Raw genomic sequence first — 19,777 nt, forward strand, 5'->3', positions numbered from 1 at the left:
AGGTTTTGTAATGTGGACTAATGTAAACTGGAGGCAAGTCAAGTAATTTCATTTAGAGTCTGATTTGAACCCATGCCTCCTGAGAATGAAAGACGTATGAGAAAAGCTAGTGCATTAACCTGCTGCATCACCTACTGTCTTTTTCATCTCCCATTTAAGGACCCTATTGGTGTACTATAGTACATCAGAATAGGATCTTATGTGGCCCATCGGTTACAATGGAAATCACAGAAAATGATCAAATAAACATCCTGCTGGCTGGGATCTTTTTTTCTTTTTTCTTACTGCAAAAAAAAAAAAAACCCCAACAACTAGTACTAATTATCTTTCCGATTTGCCTGTACTCCATGGAAATAAAAATCAGCCAACTTAAAGAAAATGAAAACCAGAAGCAGATGGGTTCACATTCATTTGAATTTTATTTTAGCATTTAAGTGGTGTACATGGCTTCTTATGCTGTAATCTATTCCTTCATCATCTGTGGAGCCAGTCTTTCCAATAAACCTATTATTCTGCCATGCAGCAAATCAGTGAGAAGAGCCACAAGGCTGGACTGCACTAAACTGTTATTAAGTACTCGTTGCAAGCCAGGAGGAAACGAGATTTGGCTGCTTACAATAATGAAAAACAGCACGTTTTTTTTATTTGCAAGAAACAAAGCCGTCCTCTGTTTTACAGTTTCTTTTAGGGAAAAAGAATGCTACAAAACAGGAAAAGACTCAGTACGACACCTCCACAAGTTCCAGACATTTTCCTTCTGGTCTCAAGGGTTTAGAAGTTTAAATACCCACTTTTTTTGTTATTTCAACCAGTGTCTCCCAATGCTCTGAAAAGTCATGTCGCTGATCTAGATACCCAAATGCCTGAAACTGAATGCTTGAATGACACAGCTAGTGCACCACAACAGAATCATTGAACTGCCCTATTCATGCATATTCTAAAGTGCCTTTTTACTGACCTCCCCCCCCCCCCCAAATCATTGGCAACTTGCATTTCATAAACACTAGTCTTTTAGTTTACATTTAAAAGGACACTGACTAAGTAGATTTGAGTCTCACCTAAGCATAATATTTTGTGTCCATTTCTGTAGAAATATAGATCAGAGCAAGAGCATTTACTTTAAGGTCAAAATAGTGGCCGGTTCTCCAAAAGAAGTGGTTTAATCTGAAGAAATAACACTGCCTAACAAAGAGCAGTCTCTAACCTTGAATCCCAGAAACATAGGGTTTAATAACCCTGCACTGCAAACAATATCCCAGCTCATGGTGTTCAGACAATGAAGTTAAATGTGTACCAGCTATAGTTCCATTTAAGTCAGCATTATTCTGTCAAACTCGGCACAGATTTAGCAGAAAAAACAGGACAAACAGCTACTTGAAAGAACATCCGGATTTACGCTGGGAGAGAGTAGTCTAACAGTATAGAATGCGAGTATTACATGTCCGATTCTGTCCAGCCCCTTGCACATACATTACTAAAAACCTGATCAGAGCTGGGATGAGATGTGGCAAAGCTCCAGGTTGAGTGACCCCTTAAAGCTTACCATGGTAAAGTGACCCCTTTCTGGCACCAGTGTATACCGAGTACTGTAGAGTATATACCCAGACATGAGTTTCTAGATTCTGAAACTAGCTTCTTCACTGCACCATGACACAAGTTAGAGTACCTCCTCATGATGCAGCTCCTAATCAAAATTTGTCAGTTCAAACACCGGCTTGCTCACCAGGCTCTGTCCACCTCGTGAGTCTAGTTTGTAACGTTAACCGAATTTGTGAAACTAAATAAAATCCAAACTATGTCAATGTGATATCATGGCTGAATTTTGATTAAAAAATAAATACATTTAAAAAACAGGATTTTTAAGTATCTGTTTGTGTGCTTCTCCTGCACATATTGTACTTTTTTTTTCTGTCTACGAAACAGAGCTGCTGTACTTCGCTTCATCATATATTACTCTATTGCTACCTTAGTGCTGCGCCTCTACAATTGCCTATTTAACAATTGCTTTGCTTAGAACAAAAATAACTACATACATCTTACATAACCATATATAAGATTTCGATTTATATTAAACAGATGTCTTTTTCCTGTCAGATCATTTCTGGTTGTGAAACTGCCTATTGTATTTACAAGGCGATATAAAAGACAAGTGTACTTTTAATGCTAGCAGCAGCCTTCTGTCAGCGATTACCAAGATAATCTGTCAGAATCATGTCTGTGCATGGTTGAAACTAACAAGAAAAGAAAATAAAGTAAAGTAACTGCCACTGCAGCCAACACTGTTTACACTTCTGGTTCCCAAGGTAACACCAATGTGACATCCTAAAACATGTCCTTTTCTGGAGAACAGTTATCAAACCTGTCAGAGGAAGTCAGCTTGCACTTTTCCCCCCATAATTTATTTACTCTCAGACAATAAGCCCATAACCGTGACAGAATAGAAGCATTTGTGACAAACCAAAAAACAGTTAAAGTTCAAAACGTTATGACTCATGGTGAAATTCCAAAGACTATAAACTACATAATAGATAATGAGGTTTATGGAAAGATTGATCAACTGTAAATTGTTCACAGTGTCTTATCTGGTGACGTTACTCAAAGTGCAGTCTTTTACCTAGTAGCTATCCTCTGTCAAGCAAGCTAACTGTAATGCAAATCAGATATCATCGTGGCAGCCATCAAAAAACCCAGGAAACACAGATTTACCTCATACTGATGTAAAACAGCGTCTAAGCTAAGTATTTTACACATGTTAATGCAAAGTTGTCGTCATCTGTTCTGAAGAGTGTGTATGTGTGTAAATCCTCATTAACAGTAATTTCCTGCCAGCAAATATGAACAAGCCCAGGCTTTCAATGAAAGGCTTTGGTGGCTGTAATTAATGCAAAAGCTGTTTTGTCAATTTACAAAGACTTCAGACCCTTGGACATTCCGTCAGTGGGAAATGTTCCCGCTAGAATAATTGACAATAAAGTCTTCCTGCGTACTTCCAAGACTGGTGTGACAGCCTCACAATGGACTTCAGGATTAATTCACAAGACAGAAAGGGAAAGTGCCGTTGTAAGAATCTGGAACCAGACTCCAGCAATAACAGGGAAAGATTAACAACATTACAGTATCTGGATCATCCTTGCTGAACTTGAGCACGCTGTAGACAGGAGAAAACTAGGATCGATACAGTAACTTTAGCAAATTACAAGCACCTTCATCATCTTCCAGGACTAGTTTTGTCTTGCTGATTGTTGCCACAGCAACCGTCACACTGCCTCACAGGCCATGCTATTCCTGGGTGGCCAATCTCCATGTCAAAACTGATCCTAAACAAGGTCAGATAATTATTACAATTCAATAAAAACAAAAATGGAAGGATATTTCATTTCTCTCCACTGCAGTGATTGCTTTTTTTTTTTTTTTTTTTTAAAGGCTTTCATTTTGTCCGAGACTGTTGTCTGCAGATAATAAAAACATATCGATTACTTGTTTGTGATTCAAGACTGTTCCGATAATCACAGGTCCAATTACATTTTACTTTGTGTTTCCACGCTAATGTTTTAGTCTTCATTTGATAATAGAAGAAATAACAGAAGATATACAATGAACTTACTAATTAGGATTTAGGAAAATGGTGGCATATGATGATAACAGATCCCTCCACTCTGATGATTGATTCCCACATCTCTGACAACAACATGTGTGTTACATTATGTATCATTGATAGCCAACTCCTGGCATCAACACAATCAGTGCCTACAAGCACAACTTCATTAGGGAACAAGCCAGCATTACTAAAACAAAGAATACTAGATCTGCAACTGCTTCATGAAACCTACTCTAAACGGTGATATATTCAATTTAAGAGCAGAACCAAAGGCTCACCTTACACTGCAGAAGAATAGCGACAGTAAGTTTTCATGCTTTTCACTACCTCAGGGAGGACATTCCAGACTCAGTCGAATGGTAAAAACATTATCTGGACCAGACAATGTATTTCCCATACATTGATTTTAGCCAGCAAGAAATTTTAAAAACTAAAGTCACTATCACCATGCAAGTTTCTTCCCCTACATGCAGTAGCTGTAATACAGTGATATGTACATCTTGTATTGATGTACAAAACAAGTCTTTCATGGAGCCCCTTCACTCAGCTGCACTTACATTTTAGAGTGCAGATGTTACTGGAAACAGTTCCATGAATAAGGTTGTAATTAGCTGTGTACATTATATGTAGGGCTTCTGATTTTCGGTTTTAACCGATAAAACCAGATAAAACACACCCGATACAAAAAAAAATGAAATCGGTGGATAGCCGATAAACACTGGAAAGCACTGGTATTTTAGCAAGACAGATTTACAAGCACATCTTCAGAAGACATTTTAAAAGCCAACCTAAAAATACTTCTATTTCTAACATTAAATCATGCCACAATAGTGCTAATAATGTTATGCCACAACAGTTTAACCATTGTTTAAAAATTCAAACTACAACATATTTCAAGATGAAAGTATGCTCAGAGGAGACTCACTAATATTTATATTTGGTGTATTGTGTTTCACTATCCCTACCGATTCCATGCTCTCCACGTTTTTTGACATCATGTGTCCTGAAAGCAGAATGCATGTCATGCCATCAAGTCAAGGGGCAGCATTGTCTGCTACCACTCATCCCTTGGCAACACAGTCGAGGCTGCTATCTGTAAACGTGTTGAAAGTAGACCATGTAAACCATACTTACAAATAAAACATATAAGTGCTGTAGTAAAGAGGTCTCCCTTAGTCCCCGCCCTCTGAGATTTAACATCTTTTTACATATCCGATACTGGAAGCTGCTCCCTCTAAAACCAGAGTAACTTATTTATGCAGTACCATCATTATTTAGTATAAACTTGGTGTGGGGAGGTTTTGCATTTTAATTGGATTTTTTTGGCACACACAACTATGCCAAAAAGAGTTGGAAGTTAGGGGGGTTAAACATTTCAAACATAAAGAAAGGGTCATATCTCACAGCTGATGAAATGCTCACTGTTTCATCACTGTGACAATCAGTTTCTCTGGTTACCACAGCAGTTCAACATTACAAGAAGTAGGAATTTTAACAAACCTAACAACAATGTTCAAACGTAAACCTCACTTAGTCTTGATGTACTGTTAAAATTCTACTGTCCGAATCAATTTGTTAAGCACTGAGAGCTGGTTGTGTTAAGCGTGATCAAAGGTTAAAAACAAGTTCTGAATGCAATTTGCATAGAGCATTAGGCAACTCCACGTTCTCATCCAAGAAAGGTCAAAATGGATGAGTGTGTGTGTTGGCGACAAAGAACAGCAGACTGGTACAGACGTACAGGCTTTAGCGATTGTGTCTGACATACACAGGCTTCACTGCACTGCAGAAAAAAAAACACTTCTGTAAATGCATGCGGCTGCAATTTGACTGTAGGTTAATGAATGTGTTTCAAATTGAAGTGCTTATAGACAAGCTTGATTAGTTAGTTAATGAAGGCTAGTAGAACCAAGGAATCATGGGAAGTAAAACACTGGTTACTGGTACAGGGCTGACCCCTCACCTCATGCATGGCTACCTCTGATACTTCAGCTTACTGAACTTTGCTACCCAATTTTTGAAGCATCCTATACAGTATATACTATTATACTGAATGTACATCTCAAAGCAGCATGTTTGCACAGTGTAGATTGTGAACAGCTGACAAAGTCCACTGGTACTGCTTCCTTATCCGGTGGAATTTGTTATTCCCCAACCCCAGTGTAAACTGCTCTGTGAGCTTGTACTGTATCAGTATTGCTCTAAAATGGTAATACATAATTAATTTAGAAGCTTTTATTATGAAGAAAGGGTGGACCTCGAGGAGATCCAAAGCTCCTTACAGATGAAATTACCCCCTTTCCTTTTGAGCCTCCATACAAAGACCTGGGTCATTAGTTCAGGTCAGCCTTTAAAAGGCTCCAAGCTTTTGGAGCAGTATTCATCTACAGTCACATTAACAAAGGACAAATTTCATTACCGTTCACTGTTTGAGCACAGCCAGCCCTGGAACAGTGGTAAAGATCTGAAATCCTAAACAACTCAGCAGGGAAACAGTCATACTGAGTCACTTTGTGCAGCAACATCACTGCAATAACATTCTTACTCAATTATTGTAGACCTAGTTATTTTCCATATAAGGAGTACATTATATTGGACATTAAATATTGAATATAACAGTGGTACTGTAGCTCAATATTACATTTGTCTTGTATCCGTTATCACCAACCATACTGTATGTGTACCCACTTTTCCCACCTAATGCTGCAGGATTTCTTTCTAACCTGTATAAACACCCCCAGGGTCACAAAGTGATTGGTGAAATGCACCAGGGTTAAGAAACAAAAAACACAGCAATAACACAAGCTAACTTCAATGAAAGCTGGTGAAAAACAAATACAGTATTAGCTCCCCAGCAGTCAGTCTGTGTATGACAGGTTTTAAAATAGCCACCTCTTCACCCAGACAGTTATTATCCTTTAGGGACAAGTAAAACAAGCAGTTAAGCAGGATCCAGCTAAAACCACCAAGAAAGCTCTGACATGTGTGGGGATGTGTACTTCACCTGCCTCAAGACTTTCTCATGTGACATGATTTCCATTACACGAGAGTAGATGTTAAAACTTCATGCTGATTTGAACTCGGCTCTCGCCAAGATAAGCACCAACTAAGACGTAGCTTTACAGTAAACTAATGTGATCCATATGTGTCTCCATCCATTTACGTTTCCTTCCATATGATGATGTAGATATCCTTCTGTCTGGTGTTAATGGCTGAAGTGTAATGCTGGCTCCAGGGATCATTATTGCTGCAATATTCCTACTTCTGGGGCAATGTACAGTACTTTATGAATGACTTTTTTGTTTTTCATTTTGGTCACCACCAGGGTTTTTGTAAAGAGTAAAATTAATATGACCAGTTTGCTCTGTATGACAAACTCATCATTTGAACTAAACATTATTTGAGCCAGATTACTTGAACGTCACTCTCATTGACAAGGGGCAGGCAGGATACAGCTGATATTTTATGTTATGACAACGTTGAACAGCTAGCATGGAAAGTGACATTTTTACAGATATGTGTGTCAGAAGAGCATTCTCTCATGTCATCATTACTGTATTCCTTTGAATTTATTTGTTCTCAAAAATGGCCTGCGCCTTAAATTCAAGTATAGTGGCCTGCCTCTCAATTCCCTAGATTTCAGTTCTATTCTCCAGTTGTACACAAACATAACTGCTGAGCTGTCACAGACAAACTCTTAACATCTTTAATGTAGCATATACAACTTTCAATTGAGACAAATCCATTTAAACCATTTGGATTATCAGGAGTGGTGTTGTGTGTGTTATTGATATATGAAATTATTCAGTAACTTATTCAGTCACACAGGACAGGAACAGAGCTGCTGTACAAGTAGGTCACACAGTACAAGTAAGAAAATATCTGTAATACTAATCTCGCAAAACAACACAATACAAAATTATATAAAATGTCACCTACTGTTGTAGATATTCTGCAGAAATACCCATCTCAATTCCCACTGTCTTCCTTAACCACTAAACGCATGCACATATCAATCACACTGCTGTCTAGACTTTCTACGACTCAACGCTGTGCGTTTATACGCCCCAGGAGTATAAACTTCCTTTGCAAATCCACCTTCCAGAGAGTACTGCTATTTTCAGTTGTAGCTCACATTTCTCCATTTAAACTGCAGCGTTCAATTTACAGCTGAATTATCATTTTAAAATAAATGTGTGTCTGGAATGGATTATATTTTGTGCAGCAATCCTCAGCACCAGAACATCGTCTACAACTGCTCGACAGGAAAGCTGCAAGCCGTGCCTTTCTGTTCATACTGCAGCACCTGTGGTCAAGGAATGCACAGGAAGGTCCCTGAAGATAGTAACTGGAAGTCAGGCTGCAAGCAATCTACATCTGTTACTGTGCTTTAGCATCCACTCACCTCACAGCTGCTGCCATGGTTTTCTTCCTATTTGCTCGACGTTAGACTGTTGATCTGCAACATGGTGTGTAAAACAGTGATTGATCCAACTGATTACAAAGTAACTAGAATGTATTACTCATTGATTCCCAAAGATGGCTTGGGTCAAAAGTCTGAGTAAAACTGAAATATTTTATATAGGTTTACTACTAAAAAAAAAAAAAAAAAAAGAAAGAAAAGATGGTGGCAAACCACTGCTCACAAACACAGATCTGGACCATTTTACTACACAGTTTTACAGCCAAAACAACAGAGGGAAATTAATATTGCAGATTTTCTCTTAATAAACTTCAAAATCAATTGAATTTCCTTTCCCGAGAACACACAGTCGCCAGACCTCAAGAAACACCACAATGCTTCCAATGAGCTTCCAAAATAATTCATTTCCTTTGCAATCTGACCTTCCGGTTACAAATCAACTCATCTGTCCAGCAGTACAGAGAGTTCCTGGTGGGCCAGATGGTACCAGCTACCCCACAGCTGAAACAATATGCATTAAAATCGCTCCTTACCTTCAGAAACCAAATGTCACAGCTGTTACTAATGATTTCCAATTTCCTGAAGCACCAAAGATGGTTTGATGAATCTTTGAAGATTATTTATTTGCAGGGTCAGAAACAAACAAAGTAATTAATTAAGACAGCCCTTCTCACAGTGTGTCAAAGACTTTAACTGCTTCTCAGTATTTACAATACTTTCTACTTCGCTTTCTATTTAGGTTATGTACTAAGTATTACTGTATTGATACTAATTTGCTAGTAGTTTAATCTAGAAACCACCCCCATACTGTTTTGGTACTTTGAAGGTAAGGTTGTTTGTCATGCGCTGTATTCTGAATTGCTGCTAACGGTGTTCAATGAGATTTCAACTTCCTTGATGTGCATTCCAGTTACTCACTGGTTTGATGTGATTTAATCGATTAGACTACAATTCAGTATTCCAGACCATTAGCTATCAAAGAACCCAAAAATAAGCAAAAAACAAAACAAAACAAAAAAAAAAAACAGGCCAGCATTTTTTTTTTTTTTTAATCTATAAAAGAAGTGATAAAAAAAAAAGAATGACTAATTGCTAGTATTAAAATGCCGATCTGTGGGAGGGGGGGCAAGGTACATTTTGAGGCTGAAAGAATCTTTAAGGCCCTGTGAGTTGACAGTAATCACACTACATACCCAGCTACCCTTTTGGCTTGGCTTGTATCACTCGCAGTCCAAGCAAATCTGCTGTCTGCCAACTTATGCACGACAGGAAGAAGTAACCAAGCATACAGGGCATTCCCAGTAGAAAGCATCCCATGCCTGTGTGACCAACAGCAGCTCAGTACAGACGGCTGTGACTAACAACTGCTTCCGACAGACAGCAGAGTACTAGACTGTCGACAGCTGCTTTCTTTCATTCTAATTACAAACTTGTGTTTACAATCTGTAGCAAACAACTGGATTTATCTCAAAGCCCACCGAAACCTACAAATTACCATAGGAAAAAAAAGGAACTTTCACCATGGTTGCAACTGGTTGTATTGCCATCATCAACAAATCCTGAAAGCTTTGTTTCAAACAAACTAACCCTGGGGGCTGACAATAAAAAGGGTGTCAGCATTCCTAACTGACTGGGCTATAAATCACACAGATTTAATAGAAACTGTACCTTGCTATATTAGGTTAAACTGGTGTCATCTTTTTTTTCTACATGTGCATGCATGCAGGTTATAGAACATGGGATACAGAAAAAACATCATCTGTCATTAATAAAAACAGACATCACATGAAAGTAACAGTAATTAATGACGTTCTGTACCTCAGCCTTATAAAAAAATATTTTAAAAAAGACTGTATCCTCTCTGGAGTCTACAAAACCTTGTGGTTTGGCCTGTAAGCCATCAACGTCAGCTGAGAAGATCAGAAATCTAACCTTCTTTATTAGGTGTACCGTTCACAATGTACTGTTTGACCACTATCAGCCAACTCAAAACCAGTGCTTCACTTCAGCAATTCTAGACCCTTAACTAGAAGCCTATTTTTAAAAGAAATGGATGGTTTGTTCTGCACTGCAGGGCTAAATTAGTTGTTGGTTTGTTCGTAGCTAACTATCTCGGCACAGAACAAGCCTAATGACGTGGTATTTGGCAGAGTGATGCAGTTTCCATGACTTTGTTTTTGTATTTCTATTTCTAAAATGCGAGCCCACAAATATTATGAATAACAGATGTTTAGCTATATGATGTAGTTATGTCATTACTAACAGTTTGTCTCTCAGCGTTTTGATCTTTGGATTATTCTATATGTTGTTTCGTTATGGTTGCTGTGGTTAGGTTTTAGGTTCAGTTTCCACACACCTCAGGTAAAAATAAATCTGAAATAAGGAAACGGAAAACCCTCGGGATTTTTAACCCCTTAAAAATAAAACAGAAAAATCCTTTGACTAATGTTTTGACAAAGTCTTTAGCAGTGTCTTCGTGTGACGAATGAGGATATTTGAAGTAAGACAAAAGAAGTTTATATTTAGTATATCTACATATCATACAATTGAGTGTTCTTCATAGAATAATAATTTTAAAAAGAAATATACAAATCCTAAAAAAAGCGTGGCTAAACAGTGATTACTGTTCTGTAAACTCATTTGCCCTACCTAATTATAAAGAGCAATTTATATATATATACCCCTACATTTTCTTCTTAGCTAATCTTGTGGTCTGGTGTCAGATGATTCATTCACTAATGTATTTAATCCCACAGAGCTGTTTACCGCTTCACATATTTTAACTAAGTAAACAGACAAATTCTCCATGGAGTGTTCTGGTGGTCCTATTGAGGAGGCTGTCTCCAAGTGCTGTATACACAGACAAATATAAAGACAAGACAATTTGGAGAAGGTAAAAAAAAAGGACAGGAATAATTCAACTTTTAAAGATATGAAGTCAGTGGGAAATGTAATTGAATATGGCAGGTAAGTTGGACCTTTACATCATGAGAAGCTGCTTGTGTCACTGCGTGCTCTGGGTAGCTAAATATAACAATTTCACAAAAACAAAACCTTTATCGGGGTGTTCTAGAAAATACATACATACATACATACATACATACGCACGCACATACATACATAGATAAAGTTTCCTCAAATTCTGGAGTACATTTCCCAAGGTATAGGCAAAGTTATTGCGTCCAAATTCTGAACCTCCGGGTCCGAGGGTTAAAGCTGGTCTAGTAACAAGCCTTTTAAAATAGTTCTCCTAGTTAAACTGCTCTTTATGTGCACTCAATACATAGGAAAATCCACTAAAAAGTTTAGCAATAATTTTTAGGCCAATATCGGTTATATGAAAAATGCAATGCTCCAATCCAAAAACACTACTACAGTTATTTACTGTAATGTTTAGTGGTTGGTTCTGGAGACAAGAAGAAAGAAAAAAAAAAAAAAAAATCGAACTTCTTAAACAGTACTAGAGCACGATCCTTAGCCTCCATTTTCTCATCCTGGGGCAGATAGGAGCGCCAGCGACCATATACAGCCCACTCAAATCATCTCAACCTTGAGCTGGAATTTCCTGCTGTGCATAGCTGAGTAGCATAAAAAAACTTCAGTAAATACTGCATGAGGAATGAGAGGTTGTGCTGTTTTAAAGGGGAGTTCAATCAAAAACATGAAATAGATTACAGTAAAATTATTATAATAAACACATGTTTGATATAGACTAAAGAAAAAAGGAGCAAGGTACAGTAAACAAGGTTATCAAGAATACAAAACCCCTGCAGACTATTAATTAGGCTTCTTTTCATAGCGGGTGTAAATCTGTGGACAATCCAAACCAACTGAAGGAGGCAGATTTGAGATGTTGAGACTCAGCCTTGGACTTTCCTCACAATTACAAAGAGGCTGTGAAACAATTAACAGAATCAGCTGCCAACAGAACACCTACAGTGTATGCATTTTAGCAACACAGGAATTTATATACAGTACAATGAGGGGCATTATAATTCCCTCTGTCCTCATGAGAACACCGTTATAGCTGATGAGGGACCGTAGGGTTCAATTAGGGTCAGCTCTGATACTACGCACTGTACCAATAATGCAGCTATGATGTATTTATATTAATTACCTTGGTGACATTGCCATGGCTCAGATCGCTACTGTGCTGTGCAGCTGTTTACATTCTGGCACTGAACTTTCAGTAAATTACAATGATTTATTCGCCAGCTGCAAATGACTTGCTTATTGCTGCGATTTCAGGAAACAACAGGAAGCAACTCTGCACACTTAGAGAGCAAACAGGTCTGGTCATTTTAATTCATAGCTGGACTATCTGCCTTTATGCAGCTTTTTTTATTTTAAATTGCAGTGTACAAGTACATTTCCACTGCCCTAGTGCCTTCACACTGTATGCTGACAATCGGAAACTGTGTGTTGTAGTTCATTTTTTATTCTTGTCTGTGTTTCATGAAAGTTGACAGCAAAGTACGTACCCAGCTCTTTTATGTTAGTCTTTCCACCTTCCCGGTTCTTTTTCAAAACAGCCTTGAACATTTTGCGAGTCTTGCAAATTCTCTCTCCCCCTGTGTAAGCAAAGACATAAAATAAAAGATGGATACTTCACCAAGCACATCCATTTTCTTTCCGCTTTTTTCGGCTACATTTGCAGTCATTCCATGAGGCTTTTTTTTTTTTTTTTTATCTGGATTCTATGGCACTGGTAACTTCAGCAGCTGAAGCATCTTGAAAAATGTTCTAATATTTAAAACAGAGCAAACAAAGTCTCCCTATCTTGTTATGGGAAAACAATCTGTAAGATTCGCAACATTCCACATGTAATTGAGGTTATGAGGCTGAACGTGGGGCTTTCCAGTAGGTTTCAAGCTGCTGAGTAGACTTTCACATACTGCTTAAAGGCTGACCCACGACAAAGGTTATCATGCTGTATTTTAAAACAGCTGCTATTTACTGTAACACAGTTATAGAGGCCCTTGATATAGTACCCCTTTAGTAACTTAAAAAAAAACTATTAAAGATGAAGCTTCAACCCATGAAGAAAATACAGGCGGTGGGAGGTGTTCTTACAACTACAGTATGCTACAGCAGCACGAGTCGACACCTGTTCAGCTACAGTAACTAAACAAAACAGAACATAGGCCCACTTAGGCAGTGATAACTCTGACAGAAACCATTTAAGAAGGAAAAAAGAGGGGGAAAAAAGGGAAGAGCATATTCTATCTGCGGTCTTAAAATTCTGACCACAGATATACAGCATACCGTAGACACCCATGACATTTCCCCCCTTACTGCTGGAAGCTTTACGTCATGCTGAAAGAAACAAGCTCTCTGTGTAGGAAGAGGACATACATAAGATAAATCTTTATTTTTTACCTAATCATCTAACCCCTTCCTACGACACGCAATACTATTTACGGCACAGAGTATTTGAGATAGCATTATTTCACTGGGAACATAAATATCAAAACAGTATCCAAGGCTGTAGGAAAACTAATAAAGCTGATCTCAATTTCTCATCGTTTGTTGTATCAGATACACATATTGCATAGATTACTATAGGGAAAGCTCATGGAGCGTGGCAGAAAACTAACAATGGCTTGATTGTCTAAATGCACAATAATACCACTCTAATTATACTAGTGTTGAAAGGAGTCAGAATTAAAACACCTTTCATAATGATGGTTTATCTCATTAGTGCTGAGGAATGTTGCCATTGCCCCAGTCTTGAATTTGAACTGGCACCGACACAACTCCAGCACAGTCCTGCCTGCCCCTGCCTGCCCCTCTTCTCTCTGGCAAGGTTTATTTTTGCTCCTCTTCTTCAGGTATATTTTAAAGTTCAGAGCATCCTTTCAGATTTCCAAGCCTTGTAGTGGAAGATTCAGAAACATTCAAGGCCTGGGAGCTAAGCTAAAAAGAATAATTGGACACTACTAAATTGTGGAGAACACAACAAAAAACTAACTGGCGACTACTAAATTTAAAAAAAAAAAAAGTATCTTAATTGCACTCCACCACATTGTTTTGAAATTTAGTCGTTGCCAATTATTTTTTTATTATTTTCTCCCAATTTGGAATGGCCAATTATTTTTAGGCTCAGCTCACCACTACCAACCCTGCGCTGACTCAGGAGTGGCGAAGACGAACACTGTCCTCCGAAGCGTGTGCCGTCAGCCGACCGCTTTTTTTCACACTGCGGACTCACCATGCAGCCACCTCAGAGCTACAGCGTCGGTGGACAACGCAGCTTTGGGCAGCTTACAGGCAAGCCCGCAGGCGCCTGGCCAGTCTACAGGGGTCACTCGTGCGCGGTGAGCCGGGGACACCCTGGCCGACCTAACCCTCCCTCCCCCCGGGCGACGCTCGGCCAATTGTGCGCCACCCCCTGGGAGCTCCCATCCACGGTCGGCTGAGGAATAGCCTGGACTCGAACCGGCGACGTCCAGACTATAGAGCGCATCCTGAACTCCACGCAGAGCTCCTTTACCGGATGCGCCACTTGGGAGCCCCCTCCACCACATTTTTAATCTTAAAACATCTGCTACAGTAAAATAGCTATTAATCACAGTGTGATGCCTTTGACTTCACTTGACTCTAAGAGCATGTGCCACTTCTGCTGCAAACTACTTTAATCTGGAAACTTGCTACAAATTAGATGGAATCACAAGGAAGGAATAAAGAGCACATGCACAGAGGTGAAAAGGCTGGAAATAGAAAACTTTGAGGGTGGGGATCAAGGGAGGTAAAAAAAACACAGACAACTTCACAATACACACTGGGCAAGGCTATCTGGTAGTACAACAATTCAGAGACATTGAAAGACGAATGGCCACTGGATTCAACTGTCTATTATTCTGGAATCCAAGTCATAGCAGGGCATTTGATTTGTATGCTTTAACTTTAAACATTGAAAACATTTTTTTTTTTTTTAAATATGCACCTCTAAAAACGACTCTATACTGTATAAAGAACACACCCCACCCCAACACCCAGATTCCCTGTTGCTCCAGGCAATCAAATGCAGTTTACTAAACCCTAAAAGATATGTGGTGTATTATCTGTAGTAAGATCATCCAGTACATGAGCTGCAATTACATTTCATTTTCTTACTTGCAGAACACAGCAGATGGGCAGAGGAAAGATAAGATTTCAGTAGACAAGACGTGCATATTACGGAAGGCCTGCAATAGACTCCAACAAGTCTGCTTTCATTTTGCAGCAGATGGTTTAGTGTCCACCACATAATGGTAAACCACAGAATTGAATTTACAGACAAATTACATGATGCCATAGAAAACGGGCTCAGTAAATTTAAAATCAATTTATTGAGGCTTGAAATAACTAGAGTCTAATCACAAAGGATTTGAAGTTCTGGTTCTCCGAGTGGATGTTAAAACCAGTTTTTGCCAAGGACTATAGCTCTAGACACAGTGTCTTAGAATCAGCCATCAAAACTACTAGTCTGGTGGTCAGGCAGATAAACAAAATGTATTTCAATCTGTTATGTCTATAAATCAATCTGTTATGTCTAGAAATCATTACTAAAGCACAGCAGTTTAAAAGTCAGATCTTCAGACCTAACAATTATTAGCAGTCAAGTCTAAAAGAAGAAGAGATTTTTGAGTGTGCGACCAACCTCGTCTCTATGAGCATCAGAGCAAAGTAGATATGGGTGATTTATCATTGCTGTTAACTATGTTTTAACTCTGCAGATACATTATAATATATATATATATATATATATATATATATACATATATATATATATATATATACATTATATATATATATATATATATATATATATATATATATATATATACATATATATATATATATATATATATATTGCCATGCTGCCCAACCCGTTTTGCCACAATGCCTCTCCAAATTTAAAAAACTTGCGGCAGAAGTTGCCTCCATGCCTGCCGTCATTGCCGCTGGTGTCCGTCACCAGCAAATCTGATCTACAACCCATTCACAAACGTGCTCAACGTCAGCTGGCCCGTTCTGTCACAATTCAATTCTGTCTCGTCTAATTTCGTCATGTGAGAAAATGACTCATTACTATGATGTATTATTGTTGCCATTCTTTTTACTATACACCTCCCAGCACTAAGCCACGAGAACAACGTATCATTGGTTAATAAAGGGCTAACAGAGGGAGGGGCGGTATTAGCCAAGTATGACCGTGCTGAAGTTCCAGGGATTTCAGCCACAGAGTTGTTGTCTGGCAGGGTCAATGCAGTTGTGTGGTTTTTCCGACAGTGAGCAATGCCAAACCAGCAGCGAATTAAAAGAAAGAAGGAAGAAGAGCTGGCTGAAGTGGCAGCTAAGTGTTACACGGTGTTATTACTTATTTATTAGCAGACTGTGGATCTCCATGATCTCCACTGGAATGTCACTGTGTTTCCTGTCTTATGGCCTGTAAACACAGAGCTTCCAGTATTAGTCTTTTTTCCCCCCCGTGACAGGAATGACGAGCGGTGACGTCACGGCAGAAGCAGGAAGGACAACTGACACCAGGTACTGCAGTTCAAAAAGGCTTGCGCCGTTTTAATTAAAAAATAATCCAAATAATCCGTCATACATTTAAATATAATAAAACAAATCATAAAACAAAACAAATACAAAATACACTGCACATGGGCGGAGGGGACTCCGTTCTAAAAATAAACAAAACAATGTACAGGGCTGCTCGCCCTGTTACACCCCCCTAATGACAATCAACAATCAAGGGTTCACCCTTTAATGTTATAACTCTCTGATACTGCTAATATTAAATTACACATCCAACAGTCTGAAAGCTACAAACAGTTTATGACATTTCTGCAGACACAGTATACATCACACAATCACATTTCTGGAAAGTGTCCCTAAATAGCTTTTTGTATCAAATGCCAAATATTTCGACCTTGAATTCCAGTCATGGAAACTGTATTTCTTTTCCATTCTTACTTTGCTTTTCATTCATTTCTCTTCAGGGATTGAGAACTCATCACGACTACTTTAAAAATGCTAAAAGCAAATTGGCAGATCCTAAGCATATTTATTCACAAACAGGTACTGTAACAGAATTCATCATGTTTCTGCATTTGGCAAAAGCTGTGCTGCAGTAAGACCTTTACCTGGGAGCCTGGCTTTTGTTTGATGACTTAGTTGCTTCAGCTGACCCACTATAGGCCTTGGCATCATATTAAACAAACCCCACTTTGATGGTAAAATATGAAGCACATGTGAGCAATTATCAAAACCATACATTCCTGCCTTTGGAATGCTTGCATTGTTGGGATCCAGGTGTGCCCTCACAATAGGTGTGTACTGTATTTAACCGTTTTGAAATAGAAGCATGAAAAATATGATACCCATAACACAACATCAAAGATTTTAGAACATACTTTATCATATTTTGAAAACATACTGTACATTGAGTAGTATTAAGTTAAAGATACTGTCAATTATGTTTCTGAGCTGTATTGTATCCTAGAAGCCTATTTCTGAATCTCATTATAACATCAAGACATGAACTTACTACTGTATACTTCCAACAAATTACCACTTTTTTGTCGATGACATTGACTAATATGCTTTGTTTTGTGAGATTCCAGAATTACACAGACTATCAAAGACAGCTACTGCTACAGCTATTGAATTACTACAAAAGATGGACAAAGGGCTAAAAAAATGCAGTAAAACAGAGATTCATGCCTAGTGGGACAGAGATAGAGTAAGACAGACAAATACAAAGGACAGTAACTAATGCAGACATGCAGTTGTTCAATGTTTCTGTAATTTTCTCAATGTGGTTTCTGAACCTTGCAGTGAAGTTCTCAAGCACAAACTAAACAAATAGATTATAGATTAGTTTTGTAAGCATGTCAATAGGAAGCTACAAGTAATCTTTACAAATATTTAAATAATATGGGTGTAATAAAATATAAAGTGATTGGGCATTATCCACAATACCCCTGACCCGTTCTCTAGAAATTCCGAGACCACTACACAGACGTATTTGTAATGTGTAAAGCAAAATGGTAGGCCTACGTTTGTTTATTATTGATTGATGTCACTGGTGAGTCTGTGGAACTTCCTTCGAATTTGAAAGTGTACCAATTAATGCTTCCTGTACAAACTGTTATTCAATAGTACTGTTTGTGTATCTTATAATGTGACGCGGAGGGCACTCAATTTTAGCCTTTTATTTTAATTGCAGAATAACACTGATATGAATCAATCAATCATTCCTTTTCTTTAATCAATCATTTGTAATAACGCATGTCACCAGACTGTGCCTTTTAGAAAGTGCTCCGTTTGTAGCCCAAAGTGATAATGGAATGTACATCTGTAACAGGGCGAGCAGCCCTGTACAGGGTTTGTTTATTTTTAGAAGGGTGTTTCCCCCTCCGCCCGTTATTTTGTATTTGTTTTGTATTATGATTTCGTTATTGTATTAAAATGACGGCGAAAGCCATGTCTTTTTGCTATATGATTTTTGTATATCGTTGTGTAAATGACGGCGAGTGTGTTTGTTATTTGTTTGTATTTTAAAATGTGTTCTGGCAGAGGCGAGAGTGGGTACTCATCCTCTGCCAGGAATAATTAAAAACCTCGTGCAGAAGGTGGCCATCTCCCGAATTAATTAAGTGATTCATTTGTTGCTAAATCGGGAGATGGTCACCAGCATATAAACCTGCAGCACTCTCAATTCCGGGTGGGTGTATGAGGAGCGAGAGTGGAGAGAGCAAGGAGAGAAAAACGAAACTAAAAAAAGATACAGGAACAGTGAAGGCTACAGCCCAGCCTGACCTGTATGGTTTATTTATACTTTGTGTTCGTGACTTGTTTTTGTTTACCTGTTTTATTTTTGGCTCTGTGAGCAAGTGTTTTGTTTTGTTTAAACCTTTGATTTATTTTTGTTATTTAAAAATAAAACGGCGCGCTGCGTCATTTACTTTGATCTGCAGTACTGGTGTGTTTCCTTCCTGCTTCTGACCTGACGTCACCACCCAGCCATCCTGTCACAACATCATATGACAGATATTGATGCATGTTATTGTTACAATGTTTAGCAACAGTGATATAAACACTAAGGGTTGTTTACCATATAGCTTAGTATTTTGCTTAAATATCATAGGTTTTAAAACTATTCAAAATATATCCAAATGTAATACCCGCACAAATGCCCAAAACTAGACCAAAAAATAGGCACCTGCCCAAAGCCATTTTTTTACGCACAATACAAAAAATACAAGCCCACTTGGGCGTGAACCTGCCCAATCTGGCAACACTGACGTGTGTTAGCGGTCTGCCTAGCCTACTGAACGCACCCCTGGTTTCCTCGAGTACCGATTCAGAATGCAAAAATGATTGGACACAATGCACGCTATTGGCCAATCGTCCCCACAGCAAGTCTTGCTTCACAATTACAGCACAGTTGATTGAACCCGCCCTCGCACGATTGATTGGTCACTTAATGGGGACAAAACCCGCCCCCTCAAGTGATTGACAACCTTTAAAGACGTCTGTTTGCCAAATGAAATTGTAAGATCAATTGCCAAATGAAATTGAAAGATCAATTGTCAAACAGTAAATGACTTATGCAATTAATTAATTGATTTTGAAATTAATTTAAGAACTGACAAATTAATTTAACAATGAAAGATTTAATTTTGACCCTTATAACACTCCATACTTTAAAAGATCAAAGTTAAAACAAATGCTAACTGGCTGCAGTAAAAACAACAGGACAC

General features: G+C 38.4%; 1 protein-coding gene across 4 annotated transcripts in view; it reads right to left on the minus strand.

Annotated features, from left to right (window-relative positions):
* LOC117402560 (protein TANC1-like) overlaps nt 1–19,777 on the minus strand; it is a 115,343-nt gene that overhangs the window by 81,853 nt on the left and 13,713 nt on the right. For 3 of the 4 annotated variants that reach the window (XM_059032327.1, XM_034003850.3, XM_034003842.3), the window contains exon 2: nt 12,503–12,592. The exons of the other annotated variant lie outside the window; for it this stretch is intronic. In XM_059032327.1, the coding sequence (XP_058888310.1) occupies nt 12,503–12,563 (61 nt within the window). In that variant the 5' untranslated portion in view covers nt 12,564–12,592. The remainder of the gene's footprint in view (nt 1–12,502; nt 12,593–19,777) is intronic. 4 annotated transcript variants of the gene reach the window in all.

This window comes from Acipenser ruthenus, chromosome 10 (genome assembly GCF_902713425.1).
Source record: "Acipenser ruthenus chromosome 10, fAciRut3.2 maternal haplotype, whole genome shotgun sequence".
Lineage (NCBI taxonomy): Eukaryota > Metazoa > Chordata > Actinopteri > Acipenseriformes > Acipenseridae > Acipenser > Acipenser ruthenus.